This window comes from Molossus molossus, unplaced genomic scaffold, assembly GCF_014108415.1.
Source record: "Molossus molossus isolate mMolMol1 unplaced genomic scaffold, mMolMol1.p scaffold_m16_p_6, whole genome shotgun sequence".
In the NCBI taxonomy this organism is placed as follows: Eukaryota; Metazoa; Chordata; class Mammalia; order Chiroptera; family Molossidae; genus Molossus; species Molossus molossus.
The window spans coordinates 110191297-110210594 of NW_023425399.1; the positions used below are offsets into that span (position 1 = coordinate 110191297).

The window sequence follows — 19298 nt, forward strand, 5'->3', positions numbered from 1 at the left end:
CATTTTCGAATATTTGAACACTCCAGTGATCATGACTCTCTCTTTGGCTGGCCGTTCCCTGCCCTGTTTTACTCTGTGCTTCTCTAATCTGTCTTTGACCCAGACTGTTTATTCTCTTCTTTTTACTTTTCTTTTATGTCATTTACTCAGGTTAACTCCCTGCCCTCTGCTCCACTCCCTGGTGTCTCTTGTTTTTGTTTTTTTTTTCTCCTTCAGTGGTCGTCCCTGTGTCATAGCTTCAGGAATCTGCATAACGGCAAGTTCTGTTGTTATTATTGTTGTTGTTATTTTTACTTGACCCCACTCTTTCTCAGCAATTGTAGTTTAGTTGCACACACCATACTTTGAAGGAAGACACGGACAAGGATTGAACGCGCATCGGATGATGTTTAACCTGGAGAAGAGGAAGCTCAGTGGGATGTGGAAAGTGCCTCCACCGATTCCCAGGTCCGTTTCGGGAAAGGAGGATGGGATTTATCTTGCATTTCCCCGGGGAACAGCTAGCACCAAAGCCTTGAAGTTCCAGGAGGTAGGTTTTTGCATCAGTGCAAGAAGGACAGGTTTAAAGGTTGGATGGGCCAAACACATTTACTTGATAAGAAGATAGGGACGTTCCCTGTCATTAAGGACTGTCAAGCACACGCTGAATGACAATTTGTTAAGGACGATGTTGAAAGGGATTCATGACTCTGATAAGGGTAGAACCTTCTCTAAAAGTCCACAGCATCTCAGGGGCAACACTGTGCTATGACCCCCCGGGTTTTCCATTGTCCTTTCAAGCCAAGCACATCTCAGACATAATTCATCATGTCACCCTGTGAGCTGGCTTTCTGGATGGCTTCCCATCTGCCAGTAAACAGTCCCCCACAGGTGTCCTGCGCGCCAACGCATCGACGCCTCCCTGGCTCTCTCTCTCTCTCTCTCTCTCTCCCCCCACCTGCTTCTCATAGCTAACTGGTCTACCCTCACCATCCTCCGTGAGACGTCTTTCATTTATCTTTTATTCTCCCCGTTGATAAGTGTTGCGATTGAGAACTTTACCCAGAACTCTGCATGGATGAAGTTACTTTTATCCCATAGCATTTTGGGGGCTCCAGAGACCCCACAATCTACTGTGTAGAACATCCGAGATTAACTTTAAAAACATCACTTTTCTATAATTTATAAAGAGGATATATACATACATACATATATACATATAAACTTGAATTCCCTGAACTTGATTTTAGGAATTTAGATTGACTTCAGGATTTTAGGAATTCATCTCATCAACTTGCCCTTTAACCGGTGTTCTCATATGTTAACAGCATAACCCTTCTATTAACCATTGTTTGATTACTTTTTAGGATGAGCTGGCCTTTCTGTTAATTGCAAGAACCCTTTGTCTTCAATACATCTTTCTCATTTTTTCTCTGTGTTTAAGTTTTAACTCTTCTTGTACTTTATCTCTTTCTCTCTCTCTCTCTCTTTTTTTTTTTTTTAAAGTTCTCTTCCTATTCCTTCCAGGAAAATAACTCTCACTTGTGAATACCCTGTATGCACAGCTCATTGGCACTTCATAATATATGACTCTATTTTTATGCAACTGTTGATTTATGCACTTAATATATGCTAAAAAATAGCCTCTTGAGAGCAAACCTCTTGTGTTAAGCAGAGTACCCAGTATTTCAAAACTGTTTGTTTGAATACACAGGTGTATTTTTTCTTTGTTACAACTATAGATTTAGTATACTCTCCACATTGTTTTTAATTACTATTACGTGAATCATGCACCGGCTTCCCAAACGTTCTATGAATTACACCTGCGAGTCAGAGTTGGAGGGTCGCTGGAAAGGTGAGATTGTACATGGCCCATTGTCCTGCTGGGGTATTTGCATGGAATGCATATTTTGGTGGTTCAGTATATTTTAATAGTAAACTCTGCAGAAGAACATAAAAGACAGGCAATGTCAAATACATGGGCTGCTGTGTAGGGAAACTCAGAAGAGCAGCGAGAATGATGGAATCTATTACTTGATCAAAATACCACCACAACCACCATTGAATTTCTATCAATAAGAAATCTGAGTTGCTTTGAACATGTAAATGCGGGCATTGTCCACAAAATTGAAAAAAATTATTTACAATTTTCACAAAGTTGAAACAGTCAGTGTTACTCACTGAAACATTTTGAATTGCATTAGTGTGTCGCAGCTTCACTTTTATTTATTTATTTATTTAAATTACACATAAACTAAATGAAAAAAATATAACATATGATCCCATCTCCCATGTTCCTATTTGGTATCATGTATTTGGTTATTTTTTGACCCTGTGAACAACAACAGAAATAAAATCTCCCAGATGCAGGAGATTGTATCAGTTGTGGGCTGGCCGTGTTGTGTTGTGTTTTGATAATGGCACGCTCCCCATCACGGCAGATCTTAAGCACATTCTTTTGCTGGAGGTCTTTGGGGTGATCAATACAGGACGGGCATAGGTAGCATCAGGTTGTCTTCAAAGAGTCCCACCGGCTGGGTCTTACTTGGCTCTTGCAAAGCATTACTAGCGGTGCTCCGGAAGAAGGGATGGCTCTCTTCAAGTCCTGGGCGTTTCCCTACCACACACTGGAAGGGGGGCTTCCCTGCGATGCAGAGGGGGCGCCACAGTGCCAGGCTGAGAAGTCTCCGGTGCCCAGCGGAGGTCACCTTTGCAAGCCACTTAGTGGCTTCCTGGTTATTTACCCTGTTGTCAGTGATACAGTTCTTCTCAATTCCTGTCCACTCCCTTCTCTTTTGGTTGCAAACCAGCTGGTGAAGTATCTCAGACCCCAGAGAACAAGAACAGTATAAAAACTGGACCTTTTAAGCTGGGACGCGTCACCCTGGAGGAGAGGCTCTATTCAAACCAGCTCCCTGCCCACATCATGCCCCCGGGGCCTCAGCCTGCGTGGAATAAAACTGACCCTAAATGATGACTGAACACCAAGGAAATCATGGTCAGCAAAGTTCCATAACGGCTCTTCCTACCCAGTTTTTAAAGTTTGATTAAGCACATGGTCTGTAAAGATGAGCACATGGAAATGAAACCTTTCAAGAGACGTCGCGTGTAAGCAGACAGGCTGGGCTGTTCAGAGCCTCAGTTCCTCCGGGAAGTAGGTTTGGTCAGGGACCGTGTTTGTGACTTCCTGTGGCGAACTTAATGTGTATTCAATTGAGGAGAAAATTCAGTCTTCAGTTTTTGAGACAGTTTTAAATCAGAGGAAATGATTTTGTTAAAGACTCCAGTTGCTGGGACCTAGACACGCGGGGAAAGGATGCTGGTTGCTGCAGTCGGGCTGGAATGTTCAGGTGGAATTCGCAGCCTGCTCTCCAGCTCTCTGGATGCCCGTGAGCAGGTCACCTGTCCAGGTCCCCCGACTCCGGGCCCCCCGACTCCGCAGCACCAGGCTGAGGAGGAGGACGGTTTCTTCTTACCTGAAGAATGAATTAACTGGGACTGGGAAACAATCTTTTAAGTTAACTTTATGCCTGATTTTTCCTCTTATCATCCAGAAGGTGAGTGTGTGATGAAGGGCTATTTTTTTTCTTTTTCTTTTTATCAGAAAAGTAGAAATATATATTCTGTGGGTGATTGATATATTGTGGAATGTAGGTATTCCTTATCCTAAGGAATTTTTACTTGTCTGTGGTTTTATCTCCCTTTAGCAATTTTACCCTCCAGAAAAACCTATCCAGGGCATTTTAATTTCTTCATTTTCACGATGGTTCTTAAATGCCTGCGGTGTCCAGAGGGTTCCCTAAGGATGTGTAGTTAAAAAGCTCCTTTCTTTTCTTCACAGACTTTCTTTTTTGAAAGTGTGAAGAAAAGGAGCCTTAGGGGTTTTTCTTCTCCCTCTAAAAAATAATACTCAAAGTTCTTCATTTGATTGTATAATTGCAAAGATGATTAACTTCACAGTAACAGCAGAACTTTAATCCCAGCACATGAATAGTACACTTTGATGTTATTTATGACTCTAACACACCACCTATTTATTTAAATATCATAGGAAAATCAACTGACTCAAGGGAACATGTGAGTTTCTTTCTTGACCTGATTATAATAGGTATGATATGAAATTTAATGAGTTTAAAACATTAAACTTATTTTCTTTACGCAAATATTTATTCTTTTGTTCTCATGATACAAGTAGATTTTATAGCCTAGTCTTATGAAATATTTCTACCTATTAACTTTTTCTTTAGGAAAACTTTATTTTAGCATATTTACAAGTATATGAAAACACTAAGAAAAATACCTTAGTTGTCAGACATCAAGAATATTACAATCAATGTTCTCTGAAAAACTGCTTTTTGTTCAACAGTTTAAATTCCAATACTTTCTATGGTCAAGTTGAAAGGATCATTAGAAGGTCAGTATTTTATTTTTTAAAGAAGAAAAAGAAAAGAAAAAGTTACACTGGGCAGAAGTCCCTGGACATTTGGGACCAGTAAATGTTAGAAGAGTCCCACTTGAAAAAAAAAAAAATTTCTTATGAAAATAAACACTGTGGTACCTTATATCAATAATTTTAAGAACATATTTAGACAAATGTTTTTAAAAATGCTATTCTTTTAATAGTAGTACTAAGAGGCAGTGACGTTAGAACCAGTGATTGGTTCCATCTAGGAAGAGCAGACAGAATGAAGTACAACCATCAAATGTGAAGCACAAATGTAAATGACACATTTTGCAAAAATGATTGGTGCCAAGAAATGAGTAGCCATGTAGTAATCTACTAAACTTTAGAACCTGACTCCTGTTTGTTTCATAAAAATTTAGTGTCCTTGCTTATCATCAGTTTCATCACGTGAAAACTAGACATAATCATGAGCGACGTCCCTGTGTCTGTGTGTGTAGCAGCAATGAGCTTTCCCAGGATGCTCTAGGTGTTTCTTCACATCACAACCCATGATGTTTTTGAAGCCCATTCTTTAGAGCAGTTCTAGAGCCACAGCCAAATGGACTGCAGAGGACAGGGTGCCCCCCCCACCCCATGCACCGTCAGCACCTCCTCCCGGGAGCCTGGTCGCTGGGTCCCAGTGTGGTCCAGGGCCCTAGGAGCTCTTGACTGTGCCCCCTGAGTCAGCAGGCACTTTGTTGAAATGACAAAATCACATATAATCTTCTACAGTAGTCATGTTTCTGGCCTTTGTCATTTATTGGTAATTTCTGTTTTAAAGAGAGTGTTTGATATTTAAACAAAATCAAAACCCTGTGTTTTCCATCGCAGACTATTTTCCATGTGAGGTTTGTGTGCAGACTCCTCAGTGTGTTCTGATGGATTGGAGCGGCACAGAGCTGTGTTGATGTGGCTGTGTTTCAGTCCGTTACTGGGGTTGGACTGAGATGCTGCTCAGCTGGCGTGGACGGGCTCAAGGCGCCTTCAGGGGGCTTGACCTGCTTCCACACACCGACACGCAGGCCACGGAGATGTCCCGTGGAAAATACCAACAGTAGTCAAAGGTGACTTTCAGTCAAGTGGGCATTTTATCATGTACTTGAAGTTCCTGTTTTATAGACAAAGCTCCGTGTGTAATGTTAGTTTTCTTTTATAAAAACTGTGTAAGCATGATAACACTTGGTTATTTAAATTCTGAGGGAGGTGTTTGAAGAACCCAAACTCAATTGAGTTTTCAAGCAGGGGAATGTTTGGAAAACTGTACACCCTTCAGCTAATTGAAAATTAAGTCGTAAGTCATTATAAATTTACTCGAACTGGACTTGTGAATTTTAGTGATGGGAGTGGTCAAAGGGGGGGGGGATAAATGAGGGGAAAGAGGCCTAACTTTGGGTGGTGAGGGCATGATGCGGTGGGCAGGTGGTGTCTGATTGAGTTGTACACTCAAAACCTGTACGGTTGTATTAACGCCACCCCAATACATTCAATAAAAAATTAAAGGTACTCATGTGTATCACTGCTTCTGTTACTAAAGATAAAGTATCTTATTAGTTGAGCATTTATTTAGTAAGTATGTTTTATTATTTGATATCTGTGCCACACGTAGTGCTAGGCATGGGGTATTCATAGTGGACCAGAAAAACGAATTCTGTTCTGAAGCAGTTTACAGTCCAGGGGCTGAAGGGACACAGCAAACACACACATCACAGATGACCAAGAACATCTAGCAGTGTGACGTGATGCAGGAGCAGGGATGAGTCGGGCTTCCTTGTGTGGAGGGAACAGATGGAGTGGCCGCAGGGAAGACCTTGGGGTAAGAGCATGCAGGGCAGACAGGGCGGCACAGAGAAACCCTTGGGTGGGGGCAGAGCTGTGCTATTTGGGGAGCAGCAGAGTGTGAGGCTGGAACACCGGAGCATGAGATTGGGGTGGGACCCAACCTGTGAGAGACCGTTGGACTCTGTGCAAGTACAATACGAAGACTGTATATTTTCAGTTAGAGAAGAGGGGTGATCTGGTTTGTATTTTTAAATGGCCGCTGCAGATAGAATGGATTGCAAGGGGAGATTTTGATGACTGGGAGCAGACGTGCTAACGAGGAGACACCTGCAGCCTTCCGGGCGGCTAACCGGCAGTAGGAGTGGAGAGAAGTGTACACGCTGAAATGTGGAAGTCGTCTGGACAGAGCTTGGCGGTGGTTGGGAATTGAGAAAGAGGACAGAGGAATGGAGAACAGCCCCCCAAATTGGAAAAGGGAGCCCGTGCTGCTTGCCTTTGCTGAGCTGACTGTGGGAACAGGCCTGGGTTTGGGAACAGGACTCCTGTTGTGAGCATGATAAACCAGGAGATTGCAAGTTGAACTCTGGGCAAATGAGTGGATTTCAGTGGTCAGGGCATAAGATAACAGTTTAGATCAGGATTAAGATTTTGTGAATGTGTGTTTATAAATATTTCTTTTTCAAATGTTTTAGTATTGTTTTTCTAGTTTGGTATTAAAACATTACGGCATTTGAAATGGAGTAAGTTAATGTCTTTATAAATAAGGAAGTCATTAGCGTTTATCCGTGTCACGAATCCGTGGTTAAGGTGCTGTTGGAGCAAGGCTGTCACAGACGCCTCACCAAGGAGGCACAAGGCACTTCCTTACGGAACATAAATAGTTAAAAGCCATACATATGGGCCTTGCAGACACCGTTGCACCGGAACCCCTCGAGCCTCGCCAAGGTGAACCCCATCATGTACTTCGACATCATCGTCGATGGCGATCCCTTGGGCCGCGTCACCTTTGAGCTGTTTGCAGACAAAGTTCCAAAGACGGCAGAAAACTTTCCTGTTCTGAGCACTGGGGAGAAAGGATTTGGTTACAAAGGTTCCTCCTTTCACAGAATTATTCCGGGATTTATGTGCCAGGGTGGTGACTTCACACCCCGTAATGGCACCGGCGGCAGGTCCATCTGTGGGGAGAAATTTGATGATGAGAATTTCATCCTGAAGCACACGGGTCCTGGCATCTTGTCCATGGCAAATGCTGGACCCAACCCAAAGGTTCCCAGTTTTCATCCGCACTGCCAAGACGGAGTGGTTGGATGGCAAGCGCGTGTCTTCGGCCAGGTGGAAGGGGGCATGGATGTTGTGACAGCCATGGAGAGCTTGGGGTCCAGGAATGGCAAGACCAGCAAACAGGTCACCATTGCTGACTGTGGACAACTCTCATAAATCTGACTTGTATTTTATCTTAACTACCAGACCATTCCTTCTGTAGCTCAGGAGAGCCACCCCTTCACCCCCATCCACTTGGAATGTTCCATAATAGTCATGCTTTCGCCGCAGTTTGTTGAGTTCCATATTTTCTTTGCTCTTTCCAAGTCTAGTTGGATTGCAGAGTTAATTTTATGAATATGAAATAAAAACTAAACAATTGTCAAATAAAAGGCATGTGTGTGTGTGTGTGTGTGTGTGTGTGCAAGAAATTGTTGTGATCCTATTTGGATGGATTTTTTTGAGCTGACAAAGGGATTATTAAATAGCACCTCAAGTTTACAAGAAAGGTAAACTGTGGGCCCCACACATTGTCAAGAAAGCTTTTAAATGTGGACGTTATCGATTCCTTGCTACCACCTTGGCCAAGCCTGCATTAAGAGAGATGCTTTCTTCCAAGGGCATTCACGTTCTTAGAATCTTGTCAATCTGTAAAGCTTTGAAGAACTCAGTTTATAACGTATGAGTTTAGATTACAAAATCTGAGCAAAAATATATTTACTACAAATTCAATTTCACTGAAAGTAACCCCCATCCCCCAAAACAAACAAACAAACAAATAAACAAAAACCAACCAAGCAAACAGATTTTTAGCTTCTTTGAATATACATTGTCTCCAGTTCAGAAAGCCTCATCCTTCAGGGTAGTGACCCAGTTCCATCCAAGACTACTCGAGTGTTACTATCAAATGAGTGAGGATGCTGAATGTTATTTTTATTTCATTTTCAGGTCATAGAAAATTACCAATCCTCTGGAAACAGTAAGTCTTCTCTCTCTTACTTGGTTAACGTGTCCTTGGCTTCTTTCCCACCTATGGAAATGCGCTGTGCTAGACTTCTGAAAGATGCCAGGTGCACAAGAGCCACCGAGGTCTGCCACCCTCAACTTGAGCCTCCAGGGAGGTGTCATAGACGTTCAGGTTATTGGAAATCAGTGCTAATCGGAATTCTTTTTGAAGTAGCAGAAACGTAACCTGGAGCAGCCTCGCAGACATAGCTAGATTTAAGTCTAACAGCCCTGCCACTGAACTAAATATTGTCTGGAGGGATGGATTTTTTCTCATGTTTATATTTCAAAGGAAGATTCCTATTTCTTGAATTGGTATCATGTTTCTGAGATTCTGGGGACTTAGAGAGCTAATCATTTCTGGTTGATGGGACAGGGGAAGCAATCAGATTTGCTCCGGAGCAACACTGAATGGATGTTTTCTGAATCACCGATATCTTCTAATAACAATGCCTCCGCAGAAGAGTACATGTGCAAATTTGAAACGTAGTTGGCCTGGATTTCTACTACCACCAACAGTAGAAACCTTTAATATCTTTACTGGAAACACATGCCGTCTGCATGGCACTTCAGAAGTAGACTCGCCCACAGGTCATTGTACAGTTCCAAATTCCATGGTTCCTGAGAGTCAGAAGGAAGAAAAGTCAAAGACTTCCTGCTCAACGTCAAAACAGCGTTTTGGAAATTAAAGATATATCAGTCCGTGGCTTGTAGAACAGACCCAAGTGCTTTTAGCATTTTACTTGGAACAGTTTCCTGATGCACAGCATAACTGCCTGTTTCTAGCACAATGTATCATTTCTAAACATGCAAATTTCTTGGCTTCCAACACAGGAGTCCTAGAGGAAGCGAATCCTGATTAAATTTAAAGGCACCCTACAGTTGTGTAATTACTATGAATTATAAAAATGTAGCCGTTTTTGTTGCATTCTTTACGAGTGAGAGAGTACAAATGCATTGTAATTCTTGGGGTTGTTCAACTACTGTTGAAGTGATGTACTTATGTTGTAGAATTACACTAAAAGCCATAAATGGCCAGAGAAGATACCAGAGTGACTTCAAATATAATGTAATAGTGCATGTGCTTACAGAAGAAACAGTTGCTACTGGCAAGCATAATATATTTTTTTTAAACTTATCTTTTTTGTTGAATGTATTACAGATGTCCCCCTTTTCTCCCCGTTGACCCCCTCCTCTCCAAACCTGCCCCCTTCCTGCCTTCCCCACACTACTGTCTGTGCCCATTGGTTATGCACACATGCATACAAGTTCTTTGGTTTATCTCTTCCCACCCCACCTCCCCCCTTCCCTTTGAGGTTCATCCGTCTAACAACCAATTTGTACTTTCTAATCCTCCCATCTTTTCACCCAGTCCCCTCCCAACTAGCAACCAACAGAAAGTTCTCTGTACCTACAAGTCTGTTTCTGTTCTGTTGCTCATTTTGTTTGTTGATTCAATTGTTGACAGATATGTATTTATTGCCATTTTATTGTTCATATTTTTTATTTTCTTATTCAAGAAGACCCATCAACATTTCATATAATACTGGTTTGGTGGTGATGAACTCCTTTAGCTTTTTTTTTTTTTTTTTGTCTGGGAAACTTTATATGCCCATAGATTCTAAATAATAGCTTTTTGGTTGTAGGTCCTTGCTTTTCATCACTTTAAATATTTCTTGCCACTCCCTCCTGGCCTGCAAAGTTTCTTTTGAGAAATCGGCTGACAGCCTTATGGGAGCTCCGTTATAGGTACTGAGTTGCTTTTCTCTTGCTGCTTTTAAGATTCTCTCTTTGTCTTTAACCTTTAGCATTTTGATGATGATGTGTCTTGGTGTGGACCTCTTTGGGTTCATCTTGTTTGTGACTCTCTGCGCTACCTGGACTTGTATGTCTGTCTCCTTCACCAAGTTAGGGAAGTTTTCTGTCATTATTTTTTCAAATACGGTTTCAAATTCTTGCTCTCTCTCTTCTCCTTCTGGCATCCCATGATGTGAATGTTGGTACGCTTGAAGTTGTCCCAGAGGCTCCTTATACTCTACGCATTTTTTTGGATTCTTTTTTCTTTTTGCTGTTCTGATTGGGTGTTTTTTGCTTTCTTATATTCCCAATTGATGGTTTGCTTCTTGGCTTCACCTAATCTACTATTGATTCCCTGTAAATTATTCTTTATTTCAGTTAGTGCCTCCTTCATTTCTGACTGGTCCTTATTGTGCTCTAGAGGCCTCACTAAGTTCATTGAGCATCTTTATAAGCAGTGTTTTGAACTCTGCATCCATTAGATTGCTTATTTCCATTTCATTTAGTTTTTTTTTTACTGGGGTTTTGTTCTGTTCTTTCATTTGGACATGTTTCTTTGTATCCTCATTTTGACTACCTCTCTGTGTTTGTTTCTATGTATCAGGTAGAGTTGCTATGTCTCCTAGGCTTCCTAGGGTGGTGTGTTGTAGTAGGTGTCCTGTAGGGTCCAGTGACACAGCCTCCCTGGTCACCCAGCTGGGCCCTTGAGGTGCACTCCTAGTGTGGACTGTTCACCCTTCTGTTGTAATTGAGTCTTGATTGCTGTTGGCACGTCAATGGGAGCAATTTACTCAGGCTGATCAGCTGCAAGGACTGGCTGTGCCCACTGACCACTGGCCTCTGACTACCTTGGATGATCAGCTGTGCAGGAGCCCACCACATAAAAGCAAGACTTACTTGAGCAGGGCTCTGGTGCCCACTGAGTCCATTCCTTGAGTGTGTCACTTGTGGAGGTGGTTGGGTGGTGGTGCTTCTCAGTATTCTGACGCTGTCCACTGGGTGTGCTGGCTCTGGGGCAATGTCAGCCTCTGCCTGTGTTCTGCCTGGGGCCACCAAGCATAAGTACAAAGCAATCTACAGATGGCTGCTTCTTGTGCTGGGCTTAGAGGTGCCCAGGTAAAGCCAGCTGAGAGCCAAGGCTGGCTGTTTCTAGTGCCAGGCCTGGGGCCACTTAATGAGAGGTGTGGGGCTTGCTGTGTCCAGGTGCTGCTTGTTTGATAAAATTTAGGAAAATATGAAGCAGGAGCAAAATAGGTCAATCCTATGATAAAGCCACTGGAAACAGCTTGGGTGGGCCTGAAAGTTGTGTGGGGCAGGGCCTCAGGGAATCACCAGGGCGGGGCAACCAGTGTGAGCCAGGTTGCTGGAGTCCCAGATATGGTGGCCCCCTGCCCATCCAGTGGGGGAAGGGCTCGCCAAAGGAACAGCAGCCTGCACCAGTACCTCTGTCCAGGAGAAAGCTGCCTCACCAAACTGCACCCTGATGCCAAAGAGCCCAGTTCTTCCCAGTGTGTCTCTTGGGGCCTTTCTAGCTGCCTTCCCCACACTGGAGCTCAGAGGGAGTGGCTCCGAGTAAGTCCGTGCGCGGACCCTTTAAGAGGAGCTGCCCGGGGCTCCAGGAGCCTCAGTCTCCCTGAGCCTCAGTTCCCACTAGTTTTACAGCCAGAAGTGATGGGGATTCTCTTCCTGGCACTGGATCCCTGAGCGGGGCACCTGGTGTGGGACGGGACCCCTCAGTCCTCAGGGAGGACCTTCCCAGCCGAGGTGTCCTCCTGATTTTTATCTGCCACACATGGGTGTGGGACCAGCCCGTCCCCTCCTACCAGTCTCCTGTGGCTGCTGCTTTAATTCCATAGTTGTAGGACTTCCATTCAGCTCGATGCCAGGGGGTTCTGAAGGATGGTTGTTCTGTAGTGTAGTTGTAATCTTGATGTGGTTGTGGGAGGACGATACCATGTTTACCTACCTGCCATCTTTCAACATAATATTTTTTTCTCACCACATTACTTTTCCAGCTGCTTCCATCCCAAGATCCACCACGAAGGGTATTCTTAACATCTTATTTTATATAAATTACTGACTTAAAAAAAATGTAGGTCCAATATATTAGCCTAAGACATTTTAGGATGGTGGTCTGAAGCAGCTTATTGATAGATGCAGTGCTGTCTGGGGGGTCCCTGAGGTGCTAGGGAATGATGGGTCACAGCCTCCACCTCCGAGAAGACCAGACACGAAGGGGTTACAGGTTTCTGTGCATTAACTGTATCTGCCCAGAATATAACAGAAAACATGTCTTCTGTGTGCCATGGTTTCCCATGTCAAGGACCATGTCCTATATAGTGAACTAAAACCTGCATTTGTCCACTTTAACTTGTTAGTCTGAGGACAAGACATACAACTCTACTGAAAATCTGTTAAAGTGCAAAGATAAAGAAGATTGTGAGAATCATCTTCGTGCTCACCCAACTTCCTGACTCTCTTTCCCTAGCTCTTTGTTCCATAACGTCTTCCCTGCTGACACCGGCTGTTCGATGTCTGAACGAACAGGACAAAACCTGTGCTCTGTGTCACCTCACCCCCTTTCTGGGTTCTTGCATGCGATCAGGAATAGTTAGCAAGCAGGTTTTGTGCTCGACCTTGAAGCTTTCGTGGTGATCAAAAGTACATACTATGTATGACTTTATGGAGCTTCTCATGTAGTGGAGAAAACTAAAATTAATTAGAGGATGACTGAATTAATTATAATGATGAAAGGGTACTGTGAGAACGCAGTACTAAGGGAGCACATAATAGAATGAGTGGAGACAGCCCGAGGCCGGGAGTGGTCTCCTGGAAAGTGATGGTTTGAACTGTGATATGAGAATGGGTAGGAATTGATATGTCCGTGGAAAAAAAAGAAAACCATCACGTCCTGCATGATGTTGTTTTCCTTTTGAAAAGTAAATTTTATATAATAATGGTTTCAGAGCGAAAGGAGGCGGTAAAGGTAGTTCAGAAATTGTTCCAGTCCATAACCAGCTTCCTCTGTGGTAGATCTTCATCAACATGGCCTTTTCCTCACAGTTAACTAACCAGTGTGGACACATCACTGTCACATGGGTCTGTAGGGTTTCTGTGCGTGTTCGGGGCCCAATATTGTCACTGGTGTGTACTGCAGACAGCATCTCTCAGTTTGTGCCATGTCTTTGCACACTTGTTGTGCTATTTATCATGGCTTTTAATAAACAGAGGTTCTGCAGTATAGGGAACATCCATGTTATGGTTTCACTCTTTGTATAGTGCTTTAAAAAAAAATCATCCCCACCTCATGATCCTAAAGATATTCCCTCTACTTTCTTCTATTTTTTTTTTTTTTTACAATTGTCTTTCATTCCACCTAGAATTGATTTTTGTTAATTATATTATGTAGGGTTTTTGTTTAAAATACCTGTTTCTAGATAGATAATGGCTAGTCCAGAATGACTGCGTGTTCCATGATTTCGTCGCTGTCCTTTCATGTAAGTCCTGCGTATATCAGACTTCAGATGTGTGCGGGTCTCTTTGGGGCTTTCTGCCATCCCTGGGCCTTTCTCTTGATCTCTGCCAAGATCAGACAGATTTTTATCAATTCAGCTTTATAAAATTTCTGGAGGGAAAAATAGGTTGTCTTTCTGGCTCTTCCATAATAAGAGTGTTTTCACCATTTTAGACTTTAGCTTCCTAATATCCATTTTATTATCAGCTTGACAAGTTCACAAAAATTTCCCTCTTAATTGGAATGGCATTGATTTTTTTTAAAGAGGAAAATCAATCTGTAGAGAAGTAATTTGAAATATATTAAACCTTCTTATTTATGAAGTTAATATATATTCTATAATCTATAGAATATTCTGAATATTTTATAGCATTCTATTTATATAGTACTAACATAAAGGACTTGACAACCTTTGTAGGCTTATTCCTGATACTTTGTATTATGTGCTAATACTGTGGGTAGTGTGTTTTTTTAATCATATTTTTCTAACTATGGATGGTATAAAGTGGAATTAAATTTTCATATTGAACTTATACTTAGTAGCCATGCTAAAACTTCCTTTGCAATGTATTAATTTATCCTAGGAATTCTTTTCATGTAATTAGTCATATCAGCATGATTAGTGGCAGTATATTTCTTCTTTTCCAAACTTTGTCCCTTGTCTTCATTTTGCATCTTATTTCAATTGCTAGGACATCCTGTAGGCTACCAAATGGAGATGATGCGAGCTTGCCTTCTTCCTGATTTTACGTTACTACATCATTTTATATATTGATATTTGTTAAAATAATACCAAAGTATTGATTACTGCAGTCTGCTTTAGGTTTGGTTTCCATAAGTGGTCAAGATAGGTCCTTTAATTCCAGTTCCCTAATGAGATGTGATGTTGAAAATCATTTTGTGTGGGGGCTTCTTTGCCATCTGTGTCTTCTGAGGGTCTGTTCAGATCTCTCGCCCAGTTTAAAACTGTATCATTTGTTTTCTTACCGCTGAGTTTTAAGAGTTCCTTATCTATTTTGGATATCATTCCTTTATCATATATGCGTTTTGAATTTTTTTCCTCCCAATCTGTGGCTCGTCCTTTTATTCTCTTAACAGTATCTTTTGCAGAGGAACATTTTAATGCAGTTCAGTGTATCAGTTTCTTTTCCCTATTGTGCTATTGGTGTTGTACCTAATAACTCATTACCAAACCCAAAGTCACCTAAATTTTCCCCTATGTTATCTCCTAGGGATTTTACAGATTTATGTTAGCATTTTTTAGATTTACAGTCCACACTGAGTTAATTTTTGTGTGATGCAGTTTGTGTATTTTTTATTTTTTGCATGTGCATGTCCAGTTGTTCCAACACCATTTTTTGAAAATATACTTTCTCCGTTAGGTAGCCTTTATTTGTTTGTTTTTTCTTGTCTAAGATAAGCTGCATGATATTATGCACGTTTGCCTGTTTGGGGCTCTCTGTTCCCCTGGTCTTCTAGTCTATTCTCACACCAACACCACACTGTCTCGATTCTATTTGTAGTACGTTTTGAAGTTGGCTGCTGTTAGCCCTCTGACTTACTTCTGCTTCAATATTGTTACCCATTCTAGGTTTTCGCCTCTCCACATAAACTTTAGAATCAATTTGTCAATAGCCACAACATAATTTGCTGGGATTTTGATTGAATCTATAGATCAAGTTGGGACTAGATTAAATCTTGTTGCGTATAAAGGGCTACGATCTAAAATGTATGATTGTAAGACTTTGCAATACTGTTATGCACACATGAAAGAAACATGTAGAGCTAATCAGGGTGTTGGTGTGGTGCATAGACATAGAAGCACTAACCCTGTCGGTACATACTTCTTCCTGTATTCTGCTCTGAGCAGGGAGCAGATGCACCAGATCATATGCCTCCTAAGGACAAACGGCTTGTCCTGATTATCTTCTAAGCCCCTGAAACAAGTAATGTACTGTTTCCCACATATGGACATTCCATTTAACAATTGCTGAGTAAATAAAGGGAGTTTTTTATCAATACAATTTTCTCCTCACACCGGAAAACTTAGAAGAAACTGGAGAAATGATGACATTCCACAAGATATTTATGTAAAAGGATACAGCAGGCATTTGAAAGTATGCTCAGTACATCACAGGGAAATACAGAAATGCCAAATTGGAAGGTTATTGCAAGGGTTTGGAAGTGAGTCTAATGTATTTTGTGTTAATTATCTCTCTCAATACTTACCACACAAGGTGTGATTTATACACATGATGGCCAGCATTATTATCAAATGTGTTTTTTTTTTTTTTTTGCTAGGCAAAAGATGAAATGGAACCTTGAATATATCTTGGTAACTTAGTGCACATAGACTCTAAATTCAAATATGTCATGCAAAATGATAGATTTTGGAGATTTTGTATAGGAAAAGACATTTTATTCATTTAATTATTTTCTCAGCCTCATCTGTACTCACTCATGAAATTAACCTAAACCATCACTTTTGATTTTTGTCTGAAGCCTTTTGAGAACAATAATAAAATAAAAAGGGAAATTGTTTTGCTAGATTCAAGTAATGTAAAAGATTACTCTGATTCATAGATGTTCTCAGACACTTATCAGGGTGTGCAGTGACATGAGATAATAGAGGTAAACTGCTTGGTCCTACACAATGCAAGCCAGTGTGCAGTGTATGTCTGAAAACATTATTGTTGTTAGTTCCAAGCGGAGGTGTCCTTTCTGAGAATTAGAACCACAGTCATTCTACTCTACTGGAGCACGCATCAGCTTCCAACCTGTCTTCACACGAACACCTGACTTCAGTCTGCTGGAGTCTGTGTCATGCTGAGCTGCACTCTGTGCGCTGCTAATACACGAAACACCTTCCTTTCCTTCTTTTTAATGCAGAGGTTACTTTCAACAACTCATATTGAATTTGAGCTTGACCGATAAGTGCAAATCGGTTAGAACTCGCCTTTGCATAGAGAAGACTAGTCCTATATTCTTTGTAACTTAAGGTATTGATTTATATTTCTGTAGGTGCTGAACAGAATACATTGCTTTAGTCCCCATAATTTTAGCTTGTGATCTTATAGGACTCTTAATTGCAGTGGGTATTTTCTGAGAGATATTTGTATTTTCAATTAATTTCAACTGGTGGTAGACTATAACAAAAACGAAAGACATCATCAGAACTATCTACAAATACAAAAAATATTATTTAGATAAAAGAGGAATTATAGTCACGCTGCCACAGCATGTCACATCAGCGCAGAGTAACACAACGTGCGTGTGTGAGGATATCCCTGCAGCTTAACTCCACGTGTGCACGAGTGAAGTCACTGTACAGAAAGGTCCATGTCAAAGGCAGAGCTTCCCTTTTGTAGCTGAGGTGTGTGAATATGGTGTGGTTTGGTTGGTTAGCTATCCACCTGCGTTATGACTTTTTCATGTTTGGAGGGGCGAGGAAATATACAAGTTCACACGTATTCAGTCACATGCTTGCATCTTGCTCTCCATGTGCAGCTCTTGCCCTCTCTCTCACCGTTATGTTTGGGATGTGTTGCTGACAGCATCCCTTCCCCTCCCTTGCCTAACAGGCGTGGGGAGTCACAGCAAGAACTTCCACGTGAAGGACAAGGAGAGAAAATGACATATTTTTGAGCTGAAGCGTATCATTAACTGAGACACCACTGAGACTACAGAAGTTCATAACCACCATGGCAACCAACTAACCAACCAAAAACCAAAACCAACCAAACCAACAAAAAACAAAATTCAACAACAACAACAACAAAGTTCAGGTTCTCCGAAGAGAATCAGGCTTTAAAGGCAAGATGAGCAATGTCATAAAAATCCAGAAAAATTGTGACTATTCTGGTTGATAGAACTAATCATGAATAAATCATACACTGCAAGTGAAGCATGAAAATAGGTTGGTATCTAGGACATTGGATGCTGAATTCTTAGAGGAAAAAAAACAAACAAATCCACAAAACAGTGATTTGTGTGTGGTCCCTGCGTGTCCCACAGTAGGAAAGGGAGAATATGTCGAAATGGTGGACTGCTATCAGACTCCCATAAGAATTCGTTTTCTCAAGGTGAGATTAGTTTATTTCTTCATGTTTCAGAAATTTACTCATCATGGTTTTAGTCAATATCTTTGTGATAAAAAATGATTGTGTAATAACCATGGAACACCTTCGAATGTTTTTACATCTAAAAAGTGTGACTTAACCCAAGACGTGTTCTCAGTTAATTATTGAGATTATTGATTTTTAATATTGACATTCTCCGCTTTCTCAATTATTGCATAACTAATGTTAAGTGTTAGACTTACTCTCCCCTGATCCCAAAGCTATGAATTTAAACTTAGAAATCTATTTGGAGAAAGAGTATAGAACATTCTCAGGATTGTGAGTTGCCTGAAGTAACTGGATATCTTCCCTATCAAGTAAGGAGTAGGGGGTCGGGTGAGTCTCCCCGGAAGGTTAGGTGGAAGTGCTAGAGTCCTTTATCCTACAATCTGGAAGCACAGAAGTCCTTAATTTTATTTGTAGTTACATTAATTCCTACTATTTTCTACACATTTGGGTGCTTGTATGTACACAACTCTATATCAAACTTAAATTATGCAGCACCCACACCATCCGCATAAGCATGTTTCATTGAGCTCCTCTCTCATTTCCTCTCTTTGACTTGAAGTTCTTCAGTGCCCCCCGCACACCCCGTTGTTAAGCACCTGCCACAACCACAATTATCAGTAGACGCTGCGTGCATGTTGCATGAAAGAGGCGGAATTGTCCCGGTGCCTGGGCATCATGGTAGAGCTGTGGACGAGGAGCTTTCTCACATCAACAGAGGGAGACTGAGTAAATGCCACGGCTGGGTTTGAAGCCTTACCTTATTTCACGGTGTCATACTCTGGTGAAGGAAACTCCAAAAAGGGAGCCTCTACAACTTGTTCTTAAACACTCTTCTTCAGTGTTTTTAATTCAAAGACAAAAGGTGGTTCGCATATCTGCTCGATTCGTAGACTCTGTAGCTGTAGACTCGGAGTCAGGGCAGAGGTCATTCTGTAGGGAGAACAGGACATCATCAATCACATCAATCACAGGGGCTTGTGGGGTGGGGAAGGGCGTCATGCTCAGGCACCCCCTGTAAAGGGCTCCTTGCCGGGGGTCCTCCTCCAGGGAGTGCACTGGGGGAAGCTTGTGAGCAGCCCCTGCGGTCAAGGAGCACGTTCCACATCCAACAGCAGAAGATGGACAGTATTTCCAAGACTCTGTATTTCATCTGTCGAACGGCAGGCAGTGGAGGACTGTGACCCCTGAGAGAGCAAAGCCAATGAAGTGACTCCTGCCTTTGTATCGCCTTCTGTCCAGAGACTGATTCACTGATTCAGGGCAGAAGGACAGAGAACAGGGCATCAAACAGAGCTCAGTGTTCTCTCCGTAAAAGGGACAAAGAAGGGAGTTTCAACACTGTGAATATATATATATATATATATATATATATATATATATATATATATATATA

General features: G+C 41.7%; 1 protein-coding gene across 1 annotated transcript; it reads left to right on the forward strand.

Moving 5' to 3' along the window:
• Positions 1-385: 385 nt before the first annotated feature.
• On the forward strand, positions 386-7639 carry LOC118619287 (peptidyl-prolyl cis-trans isomerase A-like). The gene is made up of 3 exons (XM_036245971.1): positions 386-529; positions 3534-3536; positions 7112-7639. Exons 1-3 carry the CDS (start codon positions 386-388, stop codon positions 7637-7639), a joined length of 675 nt encoding a protein of 224 aa, XP_036101864.1.
• The last annotated feature ends 11659 nt before the right edge of the window (positions 7640-19298 follow it).